We start from the raw sequence: 20,232 nt of genomic DNA, 5'->3' as shown, positions 1-20,232 counted from the left end.
AAAAAAAAAATCCCTCTTGGGGCTACAATGAAAACTGAGAAAAGTTCTGGACATTGGAAGAAAAGAATGAGAATATTAAATACAAAATTGCTGCCTCACCGAGTCTGAAACTGGAAGGTATCAGCTGCTTTACCTGAGGTCTCACCAGTCAGTTTATAAAAGTTAAAATAATTAACTCAAGTGAAAAAAAAAAAGTTTTACAGAAGGTTTTCTTTGTCTCCGGCACTTTACACTTACAGTAACACGATCATAAACTCCCAGAATGCACTGAGCTTTGAAAGTCGTATTTCAGCCGGAATCATAATAGAAGCAGGATGCAGACAAGGTGGCGATGCCCCCGACATGGGCACAGCGCTCAGTGTCAGAGACATGCGCAAGGCGGCTGCTATAACCTAAGCTCTGAGCCATCACCAGGAACATTAGTAATAATCACCGCAGACCGGAGTTATTAAAAGTCCTTCTAGCTACAGCAGACGTGAAAGTACTTCATATTCCTACTGCTCAGACCTCCAAATTACCGAAAAACTGGGGGTCCGCTGACCTCAGAATGCCAATGTAGAGCAGCTTTGACCATAGTGGTCACTTGATCAGCACTTATTTCATCCGTCACACAGCTGTGATAGAAAAGGGTCAGCACACGCAGAGCATCGCAGCTGTGATAGAAAAGGGTCAGGACACGCAGAGCATCGCAGCTATGATAGAAAAGGGGTAAGGACACGCAGAGCATCGCAGCTATGATAGAAAAGGGGTAAGGAGACGCAGAGCATCGCAGCTGTGATAGAAAAGGGTCAGGACACGCAGAGCATCGCAGCTATGACAGAAAGGGGTAAGGACACGCAGAGCATCACAGCTATGATAGAAAAGGGTCAGGACACGCAGAGCATCGCAGCTGTGATAGAAAAGGGGTAAGGACACGCAGAGCATCGCAGCTATGATAGAAAAGGGGTAAGGAGACGCAGAGCATCGCAGCTGTGATAGAAAAGGGTCAGGACACGCAGAGCATCGCAGCTATGATAGAAAAGGGGTAAGGACACGCAGAGCATCGCAGCTATGATAGAAAAGGGGTAAAGAGACGCAGAGCATCGCAGCTGTGATAGAAAAGGGTCAGGACACGCAGAGCATCGCAGCTATGATAGAAAGGGGTAAGGACACGCAGAGCATCACAGCTATGATAGAAAAGGGTCAGGACACGCAGAGCATCGCAGCTATGATAGAAAAGGGGTAAGGACACGCAGAGCATCGCAGCTGTGATAGAAAGGGGTAAGGACACGCAGAGCATCACAGCTGTGATAGAAAGGGGTAAGGACACGCAGAGCATCGCAGCTGTGATAGAAAAGGGGTAAGGACACGCAGAGCATCGCAGCTGTGATAGAAAAGGGGTAAGGACACGCAGAGCATCACAGCTGTGATAGAAAGGGGTAAGGACACGCAGAGCATCGCAGCTGTGATAGAAAAGGGGTAAGGACACGCAGAGCATCACAGCTGTGATAGAAAGGGGTAAGGACACGCAGAGCATCGCAGCTGTGATAGAAAAGGGGTAAGGACACGCAGAGCATCGCAGCTGTGATAGAAAGGGGTAAGGACACGCAGAGCATCGCAGCTGTGATAGAAAAGGGGTAAGGACACGCAGAGCATCGCAGCTGTGATAGAAAAGGGGTAAGGACACGCAGAGCATCGCAGCTGTGATAGAAAGGGGTAAGGACACGCAGAGCATCGCAGCTGTGATAGAAAGGGGTCAGGAGATGCAGAGCATCGCAGCTGTGATAGAAAGTCGTCATGACATGCAGAGCATCACAGCCATGATAGAAAGGGGTCAGGACACGCAGAGCATCGCAGCTGTGACAGTAAAGGTCAGGACACGCAGAACATCGCAGCCATGATAGAAAGTGGTCAGGAGATGCAGAGCATCGCAGCTCTGATAGAAAGTGGTCAGGAGATGCAGAGTATCGCAGTCGTGATAGAAAGGCATCCTGAATTTGCACAAAGGCAGGTGATCAGAGGGATGGTGGGTGTGTTGGATGGAGCTATTCATGTGTGACCCGATGAACCTGCTCACCAGGCTGCTGCTTTGTGACAAGGATCCTGTCGGCTCTGTATGTGTTGGGGCGTGACTGTATAATTTGCTCCTGTTCCTGGTGTGACGCTGAAGGTGAGAAGCTGGCAGTCGCCTGTGATAGGCAACACCAGGTGCAACCTGCTCGTCAGATTACAGGTATAGACGGGCAATACATGGTGGGGCGTCCAGCCGGGGAGGGGGGTGCTGGCCAACGTGATTCCATAGATATCAATGAACAGACTGCCCGTCCTCAGTGATATTGGGGGCGCTGGAGCCCAGTTCACACCTGCTTCATGGGGAGAACTTGTAGTGATGGCGGTCAGCGGGGCATCACCTCGTATACAGTGATGTATTATTAGCCCCACGCCCGGGTAGAGATGAAGGAGGGGAGAGCAGACGGTGGACCACCACACAGTGCTGGAGGGCTGGGATATCTGGGGCCGGTACTGATCATAGTGGCACTCTCTGGCTGGCACTATACGGTTGGTATCAGCGGTTCTCTATGGCTGGCACTGGATAAAGGGGCACTCCACAGCTGGTATTCTTAAAGGGGCACTCTACAGCTGGTGTTCTTAAAGGGGCACTCTACAGCTGGTGTTCTTAAAGGGGCACTCCACAGCTGGTATTGTTAAAGGGGCACTCTACAGCTGGTGTTCTTAAAGGGGCACTCCACAGCTGGTATTGTTAAAGGGGCACTCTACAGCTGGTGTTCTTAAAGGGGCACTCTACAGCTGGTATTGTTAATGGGGCACTCTACAGCTGGTGTTCTTAAAGGGGCACTCTACAGCTGGTATTCTCTGGCTGGCACTCTTGGTCATGGCCAGTATTCACACATTATTACCTCACGTCACGCAGCAGGAAGGCTGTACAGTAACTCCTGGTATACATAATCCAAACCAATGGCCGCTGCGTTCCATGCCGGCGACAGTTTCGGCTGTGCGTGACGTCATTACTCGGCGCCCATCCCGGAAGTGTCAGAGTAGAGCGCAGGCTGGCCGCGCATTGTGGGCGGGGCGGTCGGGCGCCCTCTTGTGGCCGGAGTGCAGAGTGCGCTGTATATATTGCTGCGCCGCCGCCGTGCTCACCTGACACCTTCCCTTTGTTCGCCATGCACAGGGCTCTGAAGCGCTCTGGCATCCTGAGGATGGCGCTGTCCGGGGAGCAGGAGAAGGGGGCAGGAGAGGCCTTCCTGGTGCGGGCAGTGAAGATCGCCCTGGTGGTCCTGCTCTACTGGTTCATCTCCATCACCATGGTGTTCCTGAACAAGTACCTGCTGGACTCCCCGGTGCTCCGCCTGGACGCCCCGCTCTTCGTCACCTTCTTCCAGTGCCTGGTGACCGTGCTGCTGTGTAAGGGGCTGAGCCTGCTGGCCCTGCTGCTCCCAGGGGGCGCCGTGGACTTCCCCTCCATCCGCTTCGACCTTAAGGTCCTGCGGAGCGTCCTGCCGCTGTCCCTGGTCTTCATCGGCATGATCACCTTCAACAACCTGTGCCTCAAGTACCTCGGCGTGGCCTTCTACACGGTGGGCCGCTGCCTCAGCACCGTCTTCAACGTGCTCCTGTCCTACGTCTTACTGAAGCAGACCACCTCGCTGTCTGCCCTGCTGTCCTGCGGGGTCATCCTAGGTAAGACCTCCACCCCGACGCGCGCCCGCCTGCCCACAAGACAACTTCTAAAACTTTCTACAATACTTTAAGGTTTTTTTTTTTTGTTTTTTTTTAAAGATTTCTGCTTGCTTGGTGTCGGTGAATGGAAACCTTCTCGCTTACGTCACTCAGCTGAGAATTTTCTACAGTTGCATCTAGGCTGATAAATTGTAGCAGGAGATAATCGTCACTATTATCAGCCCTGGACACGATTGTGGCAAAGCATCAGCCGTGAAAAATTGAAAAAGTTCTGGTCTACGACAGGTCAAAGTTACATAAAGGAAATCCCCACCCCAAAAGTGAAGGCGCGTGCTTGTCCTGCTGCGGGTTTGGGGGCCTTTGCTTTCGGTAACTATCTTCTGTGGACAAGGACTGTTTCAGTATCTTGTGGCTGAAATTTTGCAACGATTGTATCCAGTACAGACACCTGTAAATGCATCAACTACGAATAGATACATTACAGCACACTGCATACGCTAGATGCAACTGCAGCAAACTCTCAGCAGTGTGAAGTATTGGGATGCTGCAAGCGACTGCACAGCTGTACCCCCCCCCCCCCCCAGGAGCGAGGCCATAGGGTGTCCATACACTTTGGGATTCTGACGGTTCAGCTGTCAAATTCACCCCATACACATGTATGCTGAGCTCCTCTGAGCGTGCATGCATTCTCAGTGAGCAGAGGGGATAGCGGCTCCCTGACACCTCTGGCGGCTGCTTATCTCCTCTGACAGTATAGGGGATCAGGTGTGTTAAAATCCGACAGCCCAATATACCGTTTCCTGACCTCTGACCCCCACCTCTCAGAATACCGTCCCATTGCTCTGCAAAAGAGAAAACGGTCTTCTATTTTTGACATGATTGCATCCATCACCCTTTATCTGCCCAAAATTGTGGCAGCAGTTGTGGCAGATCACACCGGCGCCAGCACTGTCACCCTCCTGTGTCTTCTCATCCGATCTGATGTTTCCAGTCACTGACAGCAAGCAGAGGGCTTGTAGAATCATAGAATGGTAGAGTTGGAAGGGACCTCCTGGGCCATCTGGTCCAACCCCCTGCTCAAAGCAGGATTCGCTAAATCATCCCAGTCAGATGTCTGTCCAGCCTCTGTTTGAAGACTTCCATTGAAGGAGAACTCACCACTTCTCGTGAGTAATGTAATGTCCAAGGCATGGGTTTCATTTACATAGAATAGTTCCACGTCTGCAAAAAAGGAATTTCCTGACCGGTTTCCAGGCTCTAGTGACGTCCGCTGGCTGCTCTCCCGGCTCTTCTACAATCTTGATTCCTCTGTGCTGCTTCAGACTTATTATTTGGTATATTACTGCTGCCGGGTGACCTCGCCTGTCTGAGCTGTAATTAGAGGCCGTGCCTGAGGTCACCCAGCTTTCCCACAAAAGGATATTGGATGACTTTCCACACACAAAGGATAGATGGTGACCACTGGGATCGCCACAGACTGATAATGGGGGTCTTGTGCCCCATGGGAATGAGGCTGTAGGGAACGTGTGGCGCAATAGCTATATTCACTCGTATAACAGTCATGCACGTGTGTTTTGTAACGGATTCAAAAGATTGTAATGAATTTAAAAAAAAAAAAATGCTCACACGATAACGGAGTAAAACTAAATTGATTTACTTAATAAATAAGATTAAAAAACAGTCAGCAATAAAACTACATGTGAATCAAAACAAATATTATTCATACATTCCATTCTCAAGGAAGAAGTCCATGTCGCATCTCCAATCTCTGCTCTGTCGGAATCCCAGAGTTCAGTCCCCTTTATATGTTCAAAACTGTATATTCAAACTTCTCTAAAGGCTTTGATTCCTCCTGGTATGTGTCCTGGGGACTTAACAAATTCCAATTAGCATATAAGGGACAAACATCTCCTGGGAAAAGCCTAATTGGTTTACTCTCACTTTTGAAGGTCCTTTTGTTAGAAGATTTACATTCCTTGGTTAGAAGATAAGTGTCAAGATTGTAACAAAAACTGGTTATTTGCCCTCCTTTGACAATTTGACCATCTGGATGAACATTTAACTTTTAATGACCTTTTGCTAACCCCCCCCCATTAATAGACACCCTCCACCCCAATAATCACAGAGTTCTCTTATCCTGGGAATATCACACAAATGATACTTTAAAGGGGATGTCCGGGGCCGCTCTTCCACGTTGGGGTATTAGCTGATGACATTGGGTCTACAAATGCGCAGAAGATGCACAAGTCCTGGCAGACGCCACGTCCTCGCTGCCACTCGCCCCATGAAAGTCATCGGCGCCGGATAAACCCTTTAATATAATACGGCCATCTTAGAATTCCTACTGAGGTTATTTGAGTTTATTTTCTAATCTTTTATTTGTCTTCTCCCCCCTCACAGGAGGCTTTTGGTTGGGCATAGACCAAGAGGGCGCAGAAGGCACTCTGTCCTGGGCCGGCATTTTCTTCGGTGTCCTGGCCAGTCTGTGTGTGTCGCTGAACGCCATTTACACCAAAAAAGTCCTTCCGGCCGTAGACGGCAGCATCTGGCGCCTGACTTTCTACAACAACGTGAACGCCTGCTTCCTCTTCTTGCCCCTTCTGCTCATATTTGGGGAGCTGAGCACACTCAGTGCCTTCGACAAACTTTACTCCTCCTACTTCTGGGGCATGATGACCCTCGGGGGCATTTTTGGCTTTGCTATCGGCTACGTGACTGGTTTGCAGATTAAATTCACCAGCCCTCTCACCCACAACATCTCTGGCACTGCCAAGGCCTGTGCCCAGACTGTCCTGGCCGTATCGTACTACCACCAGACTAAGAGTTTCCTGTGGTGGACCAGCAATATAATGGTGCTCGGCGGGTCCTTCTGCTACACGTGGGTGAAAGGTCTGGAAATGAAGAAGTCACAAGATCATGATGAGCAGGCGACTAGTAACGAGGAGAAAAGTCCTGCGGGGGTGTAATGCCCGCTCCTGGAGATGTGGATGCCAACCCCCGGACTGATGTGTATAGGAAAGGATTGTCCCCCTCTGATCTGGGTTCTGTATGTGTAACCTGCATACATACAGAGGACAGGCCCTGGTGGGTTACAACCAATATGGCCACTGTTACAGCTCCCGCAGTGGTTGGCATCCCACTTTCCCAGAGGCCGGAATGGTAAATCTGTTGCGTTTCTGTATTAGAAGTAGACCTGGGGTCTCGATCAGGAGTGCACAGCTCCCCTGACTCACATCTTTCTGTGCCCTGGATGATTGACAGTTAGGACCAGTAGCATGGTTGTAGTGCTTGGCCAAACTATGCTCGCTCAAGTGGTGCTAGCAGAGGTAACGTTGCCTCTGCAAAATCTGAAGAGCACAGAAGCTGATTCCAGCAAGCATCAGAGCAGCATTTACAAGTCTGTTACAAACGGCTTGTAAGCGCTGAGCGCCTTGCCTAGGAGACCCCTGCCGACACACTGCAGAGGTGACCGGTAACCTAGGCAACTATCAGTAAAAATGCCTCTATTCTTGAGACTGGAGTGGCTATCTAATGACAAGTAAATTGCAAAGTTGCTTCTTTTTTACTAACACTATGCAATTTTTCACCTTTAATGCATAGCTAGGCAGATTTGCCATTCAAGGCTCCTGGAAAAGTTAGGGGGGGGGGGGATTCACACTTGTTCTAAAAAGGTAAATTGGCGCAGATTATTATATTGCGTAAATTACGCCGTATGTGAATTCCACATCCCCACCCCCAGTGACAAATATGCTGCTACTCATGAAACCGCAGCGAAAGTCTTATAAGGCAAACAAAACACCTAGGGCTCCTCCAATCTTGTGCTTCTCCATCCTGTATGGAAGAAAATTCCGTTTTGTGACAGTAAGTGTTGTCATGGGACCATATATGAGGTCATTCAGGTTTGCTAGAGACTGTTTAATAATTTTATTATAATTACAAATTGATGATGATTCTGTGGAGATAATTGCACTAAATTTTTCTTTTTATTTTATTCGGGATTAGGAATACATGGCAGCTCCCCCCCCCCCCCCCAAAAAAAAAAAAAAAAAACTGCCCCACCTGTCTCCAGGTCATGTCTGGTACTGCAACTCAGACCATTGCATAGAGCTGTAATACCAGCTGCTACCTGCAGGGGGTGACGCTGTTTTTTTTTTTTGCAGCTGCTGCTTCCTGTATATTCCCTTTTAGTATTTAGGGTGGTTTCGAGGTCTGTTACATGACACATGGTGGTCGCATGGGCTGAAGTCAATCATTAACGTTTACAATGAAGGAACTAGAATCTTCTAGAAGTCGCTGCTGTTTTTACGTAGAATTTCTTAAAATCGTTAAAAAAAAAATTGCACTTGTACCTCTGAATCTCTGCTGTGAATGACTCTGATTTGTATAAAACTTTATTCGTACTGTTTGCTCTCAGGTGGGTGACTTATCAGGCGACGTCTTGTATCAAGGACCATCTGTTACTGAGAAACCAGTGTTTAACTTGATATGCAAATGAGGTTAAAGCGCTTCGGCTGTGTAGAAGCAGTTTTCAAGCCTGTGTCACTCCAGCTCTAATTCCCACCCACCTCAGTCTTCTACTGCTTTACTGACTGCTCTTTTGCTGTGTGACGTCAGTTCAGTGAGCGGTTAGTGAGTTGCATTTCTGCCAGTAATATAGGCTGGATGGGAGCTGTCTGCGTGTCTCTGCCGGTAATATAGGCTGGATGGAAGCTGTCTGCGTGTCTCTGCTGGTAATATAGGCTGGATAGAGCTGTCTGCGTGTCTCTGCCGGTAATATAGGCTGGATGGAAGCTCTGTGTGCAGTCAGGGTGCAGCTGTCTTCATTAGTTCATTTGGCAGCACTGCTTCTATCCTGCAAAGATTTTCTGTCCATGCGCTTTACTTGTCACTTTTCTCTGCCCTCTCTGCAATACTTTCTCCCCTCTCTACTCTTTAGAGAGAAGGAAGGGGAAGCATTACTGGTTTGTAACATCTTTGTACAACAGAAAACTAGATAAAGAACCAACAAGGGTGCTGCAGCATCATCAAAATAGTAGAAATTAATGAAAGCTATTAAATAAGGTCCTTAGCTTTGTATTTAGGATACAAATGAATAATGTATAAAGGTGTATATTGCCTTTAGGAACATATTGCTAATTTTGCAGGGTCTCCTGAAGTTCTAGCTGTTCTTGCAGGAAGACTTCTAAGGCCTCTTTCACACATCAGTTTTTTGCCGTCAGGCGCGATCCGGCTTTTTTTTGCAAAACCGGATCCGGCGAAATGCAACGCCGGATCCAGTTTTTCCCCATTAACTTGCATTAGCGCCGGATGGCATTGCGTTTCATCCGTTTTTTGCCGGATCCGGCTACTTGTCTCATTCCGGCATCTGGAAAAACCGGCTACTGTAACGTTTTTTGTCTCCGGCGAAAAAGCCGGAAGCGCCGGATCCGACGCTTCTGGCTTTTTGCCACAATGAAAGTCTATGGGCGCCGGAATGCGCCGGATCCAGAAAAAGACGGATCCAGCCACCGGATCCGTTTTTTTTTAAGTCTGCGCATGCTCAGATCCAATTGGCCAGCCCCCAGGAAACAGATATAGCCTGCTAGACGGATCCGGCAGAAAAACGGATCCGTTTCTACAGTTCTCCAAAATTTATGCCGGATCCATTTTTTCTAAAAATAGCCGGATCCTGCCTGACGGCAAAAAACTGATGTGTGAAAGTAGCCTTACCTGAAAGACTCGATTACACCTCATTTAGGGGGCTGTCTTTACAGCTATAATAAAAACTTCTGGAAAATAATAAAAAAAAACAGCCCAAACCCAATAATCATTTGATTGTTTTGTAACTTTCCTCCCTTCCTATACTTCAAGCTCTAAGCGTTAATGTCATACCGGCTGCATAACTTGAATAGGCGTGTAAACCTGATAAATGCCGAAGACTTACAATGGGCTCTGTGCGGCTGGAGAGCCAAATCCTCCCGTCAAATCTGCTGGAATTTATGACCAAGTATCCAGCGCAAATGTGAACTTTGCCCAATACAGTAGGTGCTGGTGCATGTCGCACTTTTTTTAAGATCCTCTGTGCAATATTAAAGGTGCGAGAGATTCCTAAGACCCCCGTGCTCTGGGTCCATGTGCCATGCAGCCGGGTGGATGAACTCTACCCATTACACTATTTTTGTCGTAGAACATTTAGCACCTGGACTCGGACCACGATGCACAAATGTCTGAGTACAGGCCGCTGTGCACGGACTGGCCGCGGGTCTCCTGCAGCCCATTCTCTGGAACAATGGCTCTGATGTTGGCGTAACCGGTTTCAGAAGAGGCTGCCATTATGTGATCACAAGACGTCCGATGCCCGTGTTATTAACCATACGTGCACTCAATTACAGGGGATAGAATAAAGAGCTGTCAAACTTAAAGGGATATTTACTGGATATTGGGACCATCAACCAGCACCCAAAATCGATCTGAGAAAGACAATCTGCACGGAAACCTGTGGCTAAGAATTGGTGTATTTTGTATGCGGCAAATTTTCAGCCATTTTTCTGCATCAGCTAGCTAATTGAGAGTACTTGCGGGTTTTTGTTTTTTTTCTTTTCAATTGTCTTGGTGCCATATAGAAGTAGAAGGATCAACTTTATTCTCATTTGCACAAGGAAAGACTAGAAGCAATGGGATGAAACTGAATGGGAGGCGACACAGATTAGATATTAGAAAAAACTTTTTGACAGAGTGATCAATGAGTGGAACAGGCTGCCAAGAGAAGTGGTGAGTTCTCCTTCAATGGAAGTCTTCAAACAGAGGCTGGACAGACATCTGACTGGGATGATTTAGCGAATCCTGCTTTGAGCAGGGGGTTGGACCAGATGGCCCAGGAGGTCCCTTCCAACTCTACCATTCTATATAACTCTATGGGCCAGCTTGCATATATGAAAATAGGTCCCAATACTAGATTAACATATGGATGGTTAAAAAAAAACCAAGGAATGCAAAAATATGAAAAACATCACACGGATGAAAAAAAAAAAAAAAGAGGCAAATAAAGAACTGGACGTTCGCACAAAAGTGGAGGTTCTACCAACTACGGCGGCTGATTAGCGATTCACGTTTTAAAATCCAAGATGAAAGAGCAAAGTCCAGAGTGCGCAGGATGGGGAATTGCTGCTTCTTCCTCCTCCAGTGAGCCGCATGGAAATATCCTATAAAACTTTATAATGTTAGCTCCGGGGATGGGTAATGCGCCAGAGGGCATGGCTCTAGGAAATGTGCATCTATGGCCATGGAGGAAACGATGCAGAAAGATGGCAGAGCATTTCATATTAACGGAGAATTTCCATCAATTAATGATAATATTCCATAACATTAGGCTGGTCATACGCTTTCAGTAGCGGCCACACTCACTCTGCCCAGGTATCGACTTGGAACATGTGCACACTACATGTATCGCGTGTCTCGGAAGCTGTGATCGGAGCTGGCGTTGAGTTCAGCTGCTTAACCGTTTAAATGCAGCCAGCAATCAAGACGGTGGCATGCAAGAGGTTGATATGGGGGAAGGTGTCCCTCCTGACACGCCTAGGCCCCACCACAACTCGATCGCAGGGTGCTGATGGCGATGTAATGGGTGCCAGGGGAGACCTAATCATGGGCCTCCGCCATATCTGGATACCTCTGGGCTTGATCGGTGATATAGGGCTGCATGGAGCTTTCTTAGCAATCAAGTTCCCTAGGAGAACCAATAAAAAATGTAAAAATTATATATATATATATATATATAAAGGTTAACTTCAACCCCTTTATCCATGTTATTAAAATCATTAAATTTGTCATCAAAACTGACCAAACTGATAAAATACCAGATAGTGATCACCATAAAGTAAAAATGGAAGTGGCAAAATTGCACTTATGGTTATTTCACCATCCCAAAAAAATGATAAAAAGAGAATAGCACTTCGGATGGTCCCCAAAATTATAATAAAAGCTATAGCTTTTATTTAAAAAAAAAAAAAAAAAAAAAAACCCACCAGTTTTGCAGATGTAATTTTTCTTTTGATGGTGGGTCTTATGACAAGGACGGCATAATCTTTGCCTGTCTGTTCTGGTCATGAGACGTTCAAATTAGCCCAGAAAAAAAAAGTGCCTACTAGAAGTTTACACTAACCAGCAGGGTTTATATTTGAGGCCTAACAAGAACAGATAAAGAATCTCTGTAGCTCATAGCAACCAATCACAGCGCAGCTTTCATGACTACTTGTGCTGTAGAAAAATGAGTGCTGCCCTGTGATTGGTTACTATAGGCGACAGCCATTTTGTAGGCCTCATTCTGTGCCTGAGGCCTAACACTTTTTAGGACGTTTGGTTACCTCATTATGTCTTTCCCACTCAAGTTAGAAAGCAATGTGGTTATAGCATTTGAACAGGTGACGTAAGCGAGTCGCACCTTCTCTATGGTTCACATTATGTGATTATGAGTGACGTCACCAGTTCTCTAATTTTTAAGTGTAGTAAACTAGGCTAAGAGATCGGACTGGCTCAGGGAGTTGTATAATGGCACTGGTGTGATGTAATACTGCAACACAGTGACCTACATGCCAGATATACCGTATACTGTGATACTTCTGCAGTATGCTGAGGCTGTGGTGATACTTCTATCATACACTCACCACCCATGGCCTGTAAGCACGCTCGCCTCACCACCCATGGCCTGTAAGCACGCTCGCCACACAACCTCCATGGCCTGTAGGCACGCTCGCCACACAACCTCCATGGCCTGTAGGCACGCTCGCCACACAACCTCCATGGCCTGTAGGCACGCTCGCCACACAACCTCCATGGCCTGTAAGCACGCTCGCCTCACCACCCATGGCCTGTAAGCACGCTCGCCACACAACCTCCATGGCCTGTAGGCACGCTCGCCACACAACCTCCATGGCCTGTAGGCACGCTCGCCACACAACCTCCATGGCCTGTAGGCACGCTCGCCACACAACCTCCATGGCCTGTAGGCACGCTCGTCACACAACCTCCATGGCCTGTAGGCACGCTCGCCACACAACCTCCATGGCCTGTAGGCACGCTCGCCACACAACCTCCATGGCCTGTAGGCACGCTCGCCACACAACCTCCATGGCCTGTAGGCACGCTCGTCACACAACCTCCATGGCCTGTAGGCACGCTCGCCACACAACCTCCATGGCCTGTAGGCACGCTCGCCACACAACCTCCATGGCCTGTAGGCACGCTCGCCACACAACCTCCATGGCCTGTAGGCACGCTCGCCACACAACCTCCATGGCCTGTAGGCACGCTCGCCACACAACCTCCATGGCCTGTAGGCACGCTCGCCACACAACCTCCATGGCCTGTAGGCACGCTCGCCACACAACCTCCATGGCCTGTAGGCACGCTCGCCACACAACCTCCATGGCCTGTAGGCACGCTCGCCACACAACCTCCATGGCCTGTAGGCACGCTCGCCACACAACCTCCATGGCCTGTAGGCACGCTCGCCACACAACCTCCATGGCCTGTAGGCACGCTCATCACGCAAGACTTCATTGCTGAACAAAAGCATGTTCAAGCGCATTTCCAATTTGCTCAACATCATTTAGACAAGCCTGTGAAATTCCGGGAGAATGTAGTCTGCTCCAATTAGACAAAAAATAAACCCTTTGGATGCCATACTACACACCATGTTGTGAGGCCAAAATGCACTGCACATCACCCAAAAACACCGCTCCAATAGTGAAGGTTGGAGGTGGGAACATCATGGTGTTGGGCTGTTGTTCAGCATTCGGCACTGACAGACTTCATTAACTGAAGGAAGGAGGAATGGACGAATGTACCAAGACATTCTTGATAAAAATCTGCTGCCATCTACCAGGATGATGAACATGAAACAAGGGTGGTCATTTCAGCAGGACAATGATCCCAAACACAGCCAAGGAAACTCAATTTGTTTAAGAGAATAACGCTCCACCATTGTGCTCCTATAATAATAATACTCCACCATTGTGCCCCTATAATAATAATGCTCCACCATTGTGCCCCTATAATAATAATACTCCACCATTTGTGCTCCTATAACAATGTGCCTCGTGTGGTAATGTGTGTGGGGACGGAGCCTCGTGTGGTAATGTGTGGGGGGACGGAGCCTCGTGTGGTAATGTGTGGGGGGACGGAGCCTCGTGTGGTAATGTGGGGGGGGACGGAGCCTCGTGTGGTAATGTGGGGGGGGACGGAGCCTCGTGTGGTAATGTGTGGGGACGGAGCCTCGTGTGGTAATGTGTGGGGACGGAGCCTCGTGTGGTAATGTGTGGGGATGGAGCCTCGTGTGGTAATGTGGGGGGGGGCGTAGCCTCGAGTGGTAATGTGGTGGGGAGCGGGATTGTGTGTGGTAATGTGGTGGGGAGCGGGATTGTGTGTGGTGATGTGGTGGGGGGAGGGATTGTGTGGTATTGTGGTGGGGGCGGGATTATGTGTGGTGATGTGGTGGGGGGAGGGATTATGTATGGTGATGTGGTGGGGGGCGGGATTGTGTGTGGTAATGTGGGGGGCGGGATTATGTGTGGTGATGTGGTGGGGGGCGGGATTATGTGTGGTAATGTGGCGGGGCGGGATTGTGTGGTGATGTGTGGGGGGGCGGGATTGTGTGTGGTGATGTGGCGGGGGTGGTATTGTGTGTGGTGATGTGGTGGGGGGCGGGATTATCTATGGTGATGGGGGCGGGATTGTGTGTGGTGATGTGGTGGGGGGCTGGATTATGTGTGGTAATGTGGTGGGGGGCTGGATTATGTGTGGTGATGTGGTGGGGGGCGGGATTATGTGTGGTGGGGGGCGGGATTATGTGTGGTGATGTGTGAGGGGGCGGGATTATGTGTGGTGATGTGTGAGGGGGCGGGATTGTGTGTGGTGATGTGGTGGGGGCGGGATTATGTATGGTGATGTGTGGGGGGGCGGGATTGTGTGTGGTGGTGGGGGCGGGATTGTGTGTGGTAATGTGGTGGGATTATGCATGGTGATGTGTGGGGGGGCGGGATTATGTGTGGTGATGTGGTGGGGGGAGGGATTGTGTGTGGTAATGTGGGGGGTGGGATTATGCATGGTGATGTGTGGGGGGGCGGGATTGTGTGTGGTGATGTGGTGGGGGGCGGGATTATGTGTGGTAATGTGGCGGGGGGCGGGATTGTGTGTGGTGATGTGGTGGGGGGCGGGATTATGTGTGGTAATGTGGGGGGGCGGGATTATGTGTGGTAATGTGGGGGGGGCGGGATTATGTGTGGTAATGTGGTGGGGGGGCGGGATTATGTGTGGTGATGTGGTGGGGGGAGGGATTGTGTGGTATTGTGGTGGGGGGGCGGGATTATGTGTGGTGATGTGGTGGGGGGAGGGATTATGTATGGTGATGTGGTGGGGGGCGGGATTGTGTGTGGTAATGTGGGGGGCGGGATTATGTGTGATGTGGTGGGGGGCGGGATTATGTGTGGTAATGTGGCGGGGCGGGATTGTGTGGTGATGTGTGGGGGGGCGGGATTGTGTGTGGTGATGTGGCGGGGGTGGTATTGTGTGTGGTGATGTGGTGGGGGGCGGGATTATCTATGGTGATGGGGGCGGGATTGTGTGTGGTGATGTGGTGGGGGGCTGGATTATGTGTGGTGATGTGGTGGGGGGCGGGATTGTGTGGTGGGGGGCTGGATTATGTGTGGTGATGTGGTGGGGGGCGGGATTATGTGTGGTGGGGGGCGGGATTATGTGTGGTGATGTGTGAGGGGGCGGGATTGTGTGTGGTGATGTGGTGGGGGGCGGGATTATGTATGGTGATGTGTGGGGGGGCGGGATTGTGTGTGGTGGTGGGGGCGGGATTGTGTGTGGTAATGTGGTGGGATTATGCATGGTGATGTGTGGGGGGGCGGGATTATGTGTGGTAATGTGGTGGGGGGGCGGGATTATGTGTGGTGATGTGGTGGGGGGAGGGATTGTGTGTGGTAATGTGGGGGGTGGGATTATGCATGGTGATGTGTGGGGGGGCGGGATTGTGTGTGGTGATGTGGTGGGGGGCGGGATTATGTGTGGTAATGTGGCGGGGGGCGGGATTGTGTATGGTGATGTGTGGGGGGGCGGGATTGTGTGGTGATGTGGCGGTATTGTGTGGTGATGTGGTGGGGGGCGGGATTATCTATGGTAATGGGGGCGGGATTGTGTGTGGTGATGTGGTGGGGGGCTGGATTATGTGTGGTAATGTGGTGGGGGGCTGGATTATGTGTGGTAATGTGGTGGGGGGCGGGATTGTGTGTGATGTGGTGGGGGCGGGATTGTGTGGTGATGTGGTGGGGGGGCGGGATTGTGTGTGGTGATGTGGTGGGGCGGGATTATGTGTGGTAATGTGGCGGGGGGCGGGATTGTGTATGGTGATGTGTGGGGGGGCGGGATTGTGTGTGGTGATGTGGTGGGGGGCGGGATTATGTGTGGTAATGTGGCGGGGGGCGGGATTGTGTATGGTGATGTGTGGGGGGGCGGGATTGTGTGGTGATGTGGCGGTATTGTGTGTGGTGATGTGGTGGGGGGCGGGATTATCTATGGTAATCCCCAGGTGGCTCCTCCAATGCTGTGCAGGGACACAAGACGGGCTGCTTCTTCCCCCGGGCCAGCACTGCGCCTTTTTTCTTGTGTGCCGGCTCGGCTGCTAAAATGATATAATGCAGCAGCGCCCTGCACTGCTATCGAGGACCATCAAAGGAGCATGTGGGTCAGAGAAAAGTCAGGGGAAGGTAAAAAAAAAAACCTCCCCTAATAAGTGTGTACATGTATGTTAATTCTGTATATTTATATGTCTGTAGATATGAATTTTATAACATTTTTTGTATATGTCTTCAAATATGTATGTGACTGCATGTATCTGTGTGTCTGTGTATGTCTTCATGTTTGCATGAGTGTCTGTGTGCCTGTCTATGTGCGTGCATGCATGTGAGCTTGTCTATAAGTGTGTCTTATGCGTGTTACAAGCGTGTCTGTGGGTGCGTCTATAAGCAGGTCTGCATGCGTTTATAATCATTTCAATAAGCATGCCTACTTGCGTGTGTGTCTGCCTGCATGCGTGCGAGTCTCCGTGCGATTGTTTATAAGCATGTCTGTCTGTGTGTGCGTTTATAACATAACCTTTTCTCTGCCGTGGAACTGAAATGTTGCCACATGGGCTAATAAAGAATCCACCCCTCCCCGCTTGCTCAGGGCCCCGAGCACTTGCGATACTTACCTCTTCCCGTTCCTCCGCTGCGGCGTCTTCTGACTGTGACGTTTCAGGTCAGAGGGTGCAGTGACGTCACGTCTGTACTCCCTCTGCCTGAACAGTCACAGCGCAGAAAGCCAGAAGACGCCAACGTTTAGGGTTCCGGAGCAAAGCAGTGGTCAGCGAGGAGAGAGCAGGATTTTAGTTTTTTTTAATGTTTTGAGCAATATATGGGTCCCATCATATACTGGAGCATCATATAGGGCCCATCATATACTGGATAATATGGGGAACATTATGTAATGAGCATCATATGGGGCCCACTATACTGAAGCATAATATGGGGCCCATTATATACTGGAACATCATATGGGGCCCATAATGTATGGAGCATTACATAGGGCCCATCATATAATGGAGCATCATATAGGGCCCATTATATATGGACATCATATGTGGAGTATTACATGGAGTCCATTCTGTTTGGAGCAATATATAGGGCCCATCATATAAAGTACGGAGCATTATATGAAACTTATTCTGTATGGACCATTATATGGGGCCTATTCTGTATGGAGCAAGGTATGGGGCTCATTATACTGTATGGAGTATTATATGGGTCTCATTATACTGCTTGGAGCAATATATGGGGATCATTATTCTGTATGGAGCAATATATGGGGCTCATTATTCTATATGGAGCAATGTATGGGGCTCATTGTACTGTATGGAGCACTATGTGGTACCCACAATGCTGTATGGAGCAATATATGGGGCGCAATATACTGTATGGAGCACTATGTGGTACTCATAATACTGTATGGAGCATTATATGGGGCTTATTACTCTTTATGGAGCAATATATAGGCCTCATTATTCTGTATGAAGCATTATATGGGGCTTATTATTCTGTATAAAGCAATATATGGGCCTCATTACACTGTATGGAGGACTATGTGGTACCCATAATACTGTATGGAGTATTATATGGGGCTCATTATTCTGTATGGAGCATTATATGGGGCTTATTATAATGTATGGAGTATTATATGGGGCTTATTCTGTATGGCGCATTATATGGGGCTCATTATTCTGTATGGAGCATTATATGGGGCTCATTATTGTGTATGGAGCATTATATGGGGCTCATTATACTGTATTTAGCATTATATGGGGCTCATTATATGAGACTCATTATTCTGTATGGAGCAATATATGGGCCTCATTCTGTATGGAGGACTATGTGGTGCCCATAATACTGTATGGAGCATTATATGGGGCTCATTATTCTGTATGGAGCATTATATGGGGCTCATTATAATGTATGGAGCATTATATGGGGCTCATTATTCTGTATGGAGCATTATATGGGGATCATTATTATGAATCGAGCAATATATGGGGCCATAACACTGTATGGAGCACTATATGGGGCTCATTATTCTGTATGGAGGACTATGTGGTACCCAGAATACTGTATGGAGCATTATATGGGGCTCGTTATTCTGTATGGAGCATTATATGGGGCTCATTATTCTGTATGGAGCATTATATGGGGCTCATTATACTGTATGGAACATTATATGGGGCTCATTATTCTGTATGGAGCATTATATGGGGCTCATTATTCTGTATGGAGCATTATATGGGGCTCACTATTCTGTATGGAGCATTATATGGGGCTCATTATACTGTATTTAGCATTATATGGGGCCCATTATACTGTGTGGAGCATTATATGGCACTCATTCTGTATGGAGCAATATATGGGCCTCATTATTCTATATGGAGCATTATATGGGGCTCATTATAATGTATGGAGCATTATATGGGGCTCATTATTCTGTATGGAGCATTATATGGGGCTCATACTGTATGGAAGATTATATGGGGCTCATTAATCTGTATGGAGCATTATATGGGGCTTATTCTGTTTGGAGCAATATATGTGCCTCATTACACTGTATGGAGGACTATGTGGTATCCATAATACTGTATGGAGCATTATATGGGGCTCATTATTCTGTGGGGCTCATTATAATGTATGGAGCATTATATGGGGTTCATTCTGTATGGAGCATTATATGGGGCTCATTCTGCATGGAGCATTATATGCGGCTCATTATTATGAATGGAGCAATATATTGGGCCATAATACTGTATGGAGCACTATGTGGTACCCATAATACTGTATGGAGCATTATATGGGGCTCATTATGAATGGAGCATTATATCGGGCTCATTATACTGTATGGAGCATTATGTGGGGCTTATTATTCTGTATGGAGCATTATATGGGGCTCATTCTGTATGGAGGACTATTGCTATCACTGATGTAATGTAAGAAGTGAAATCTTTGGCATTGTATACCTATATTTCTCTTCTGTCTCTGTGCATTATGAATTGTGGTATGTGTTAAAAGGGCCACTGAGACGCTTTCACCTGGGGCCCACAAAAACCTGAACCCGGCCCTGTATGCACTGCACACTACCCACTTTTCCTGTCTTGTTGTCGAAGAGGCGACTTTGGGAGGGTCAATATTGGTTTAGTATTTTCAATATTACTATGGCCAAATAAAAAATTGGAAAAGCTATTTAAATGGATTTTCCCGAGAAATCCCTTCTCCTCTGGATAGGGGATAATTTCCAATAGCTGGAGATCTGACTGCTGGGACCATGATCCTGAAGACCGGAGCTCTGTAGAGCACCACGTAAATGCAGCTGTGGTCGATCATACGCACTGTGGCGCCATTCACATGTGGCTCTTCAAATAACTCCTTTTAAGAGAGTGAGGGGCACGACAAGGTATAGCAAAATTCACTGATCGGGGTGAGGAGTGTTATAGTATGTGGGCTGGTGGGGTTTGCGTGGCAGGGCAGTTTTTTTGTCCCAGTCCGGCCCTGGCCGGGGGTCTCCTCCTGGTGCACCGTACAGGCCGGGGGTCTCCTCCTGGTGCACCGTACAGGCCGGGGGTCTCCTCCTGGTGCACCGTACAGGCCGGGGGTCTCCTCCCGGTACAGGCCGGGGGTCTCCTCCTGGTGCACCGTACAGGCCGGGGGTCTCCTCCCGGTACAGGCCGGGGGTCTCCTCCCGGTTCAGGCCGGGGGTCTCCTCCCGGTGCAGGCCGGGGGTCTCCTCCCGGTACAGGCCGGGGGTCTCCTCCCGGTTCAGGCCGGGGGTCTCCTCCCGGTACAGGCCGGGGGTCTCCTCCCGGTTCAGGCCGGGGGTCTCCTCCCGGTTCAGGCCGGGGGTCTCCTCCCGGTACAGGCCGGGGGTCTCCTCCCGGTACAGGCCGGGGGTCTCCTCCTGGTGCACCGTACAGGCCGGGGGTCTCCTCCCGGTGCAGGC

At 49.0% G+C, this 20,232-nt stretch overlaps 2 protein-coding genes across 6 annotated transcripts in view; one reads left to right on the top strand and one right to left on the bottom strand.

Annotated features, from left to right (window-relative positions):
- Window positions 1–3,025, bottom strand: part of CHST1 (carbohydrate sulfotransferase 1) — a 176,507-nt gene extending 173,482 nt beyond the window's left edge. For both annotated transcript variants that reach the window (XM_073541716.1, XM_073541719.1), the window contains exon 1: window positions 2,898–3,025. The gene's annotated coding sequence lies outside the window, so the exon portion shown is untranslated. The remainder of the gene's footprint in view (window positions 1–2,897) is intronic.
- Window positions 2,014–8,081, top strand: SLC35C1 (solute carrier family 35 member C1). Of its 4 annotated transcripts, none has more exons than XM_073541728.1 (3): window positions 2,014–2,149; window positions 3,173–3,681; window positions 6,082–8,081. In XM_073541728.1, the coding sequence occupies exons 2-3, from the start codon at window positions 3,201–3,203 to the stop codon at window positions 6,645–6,647; spliced, it is 1,047 nt and encodes a 348-aa protein (XP_073397829.1). In that variant the 5' UTR covers window positions 2,014–2,149; window positions 3,173–3,200; the 3' UTR covers window positions 6,648–8,081. The 4 variants fall into 4 exon arrangements, with proteins under 4 accessions (XP_073397829.1, XP_073397828.1, XP_073397830.1 ...); XM_073541727.1 differs by having other exon boundaries at window positions 2,068–2,212; XM_073541729.1 differs by lacking the exon at window positions 2,014–2,149 and adding an exon at window positions 2,521–2,538.
- Window positions 8,082–20,232: the final 12,151 nt, after the last annotated feature.

Source organism: Dendrobates tinctorius, unplaced genomic scaffold, assembly GCF_039654945.1.
Source record: "Dendrobates tinctorius isolate UK_male_01 unplaced genomic scaffold, ASM3965494v1 ptg000124l, whole genome shotgun sequence".
In the NCBI taxonomy this organism is placed as follows: domain Eukaryota; kingdom Metazoa; phylum Chordata; class Amphibia; order Anura; family Dendrobatidae; genus Dendrobates; species Dendrobates tinctorius.
The sequence above is the reverse complement of the archived record's forward strand: the minus strand, read 5'-3'. Positions and strand labels throughout refer to the sequence as shown.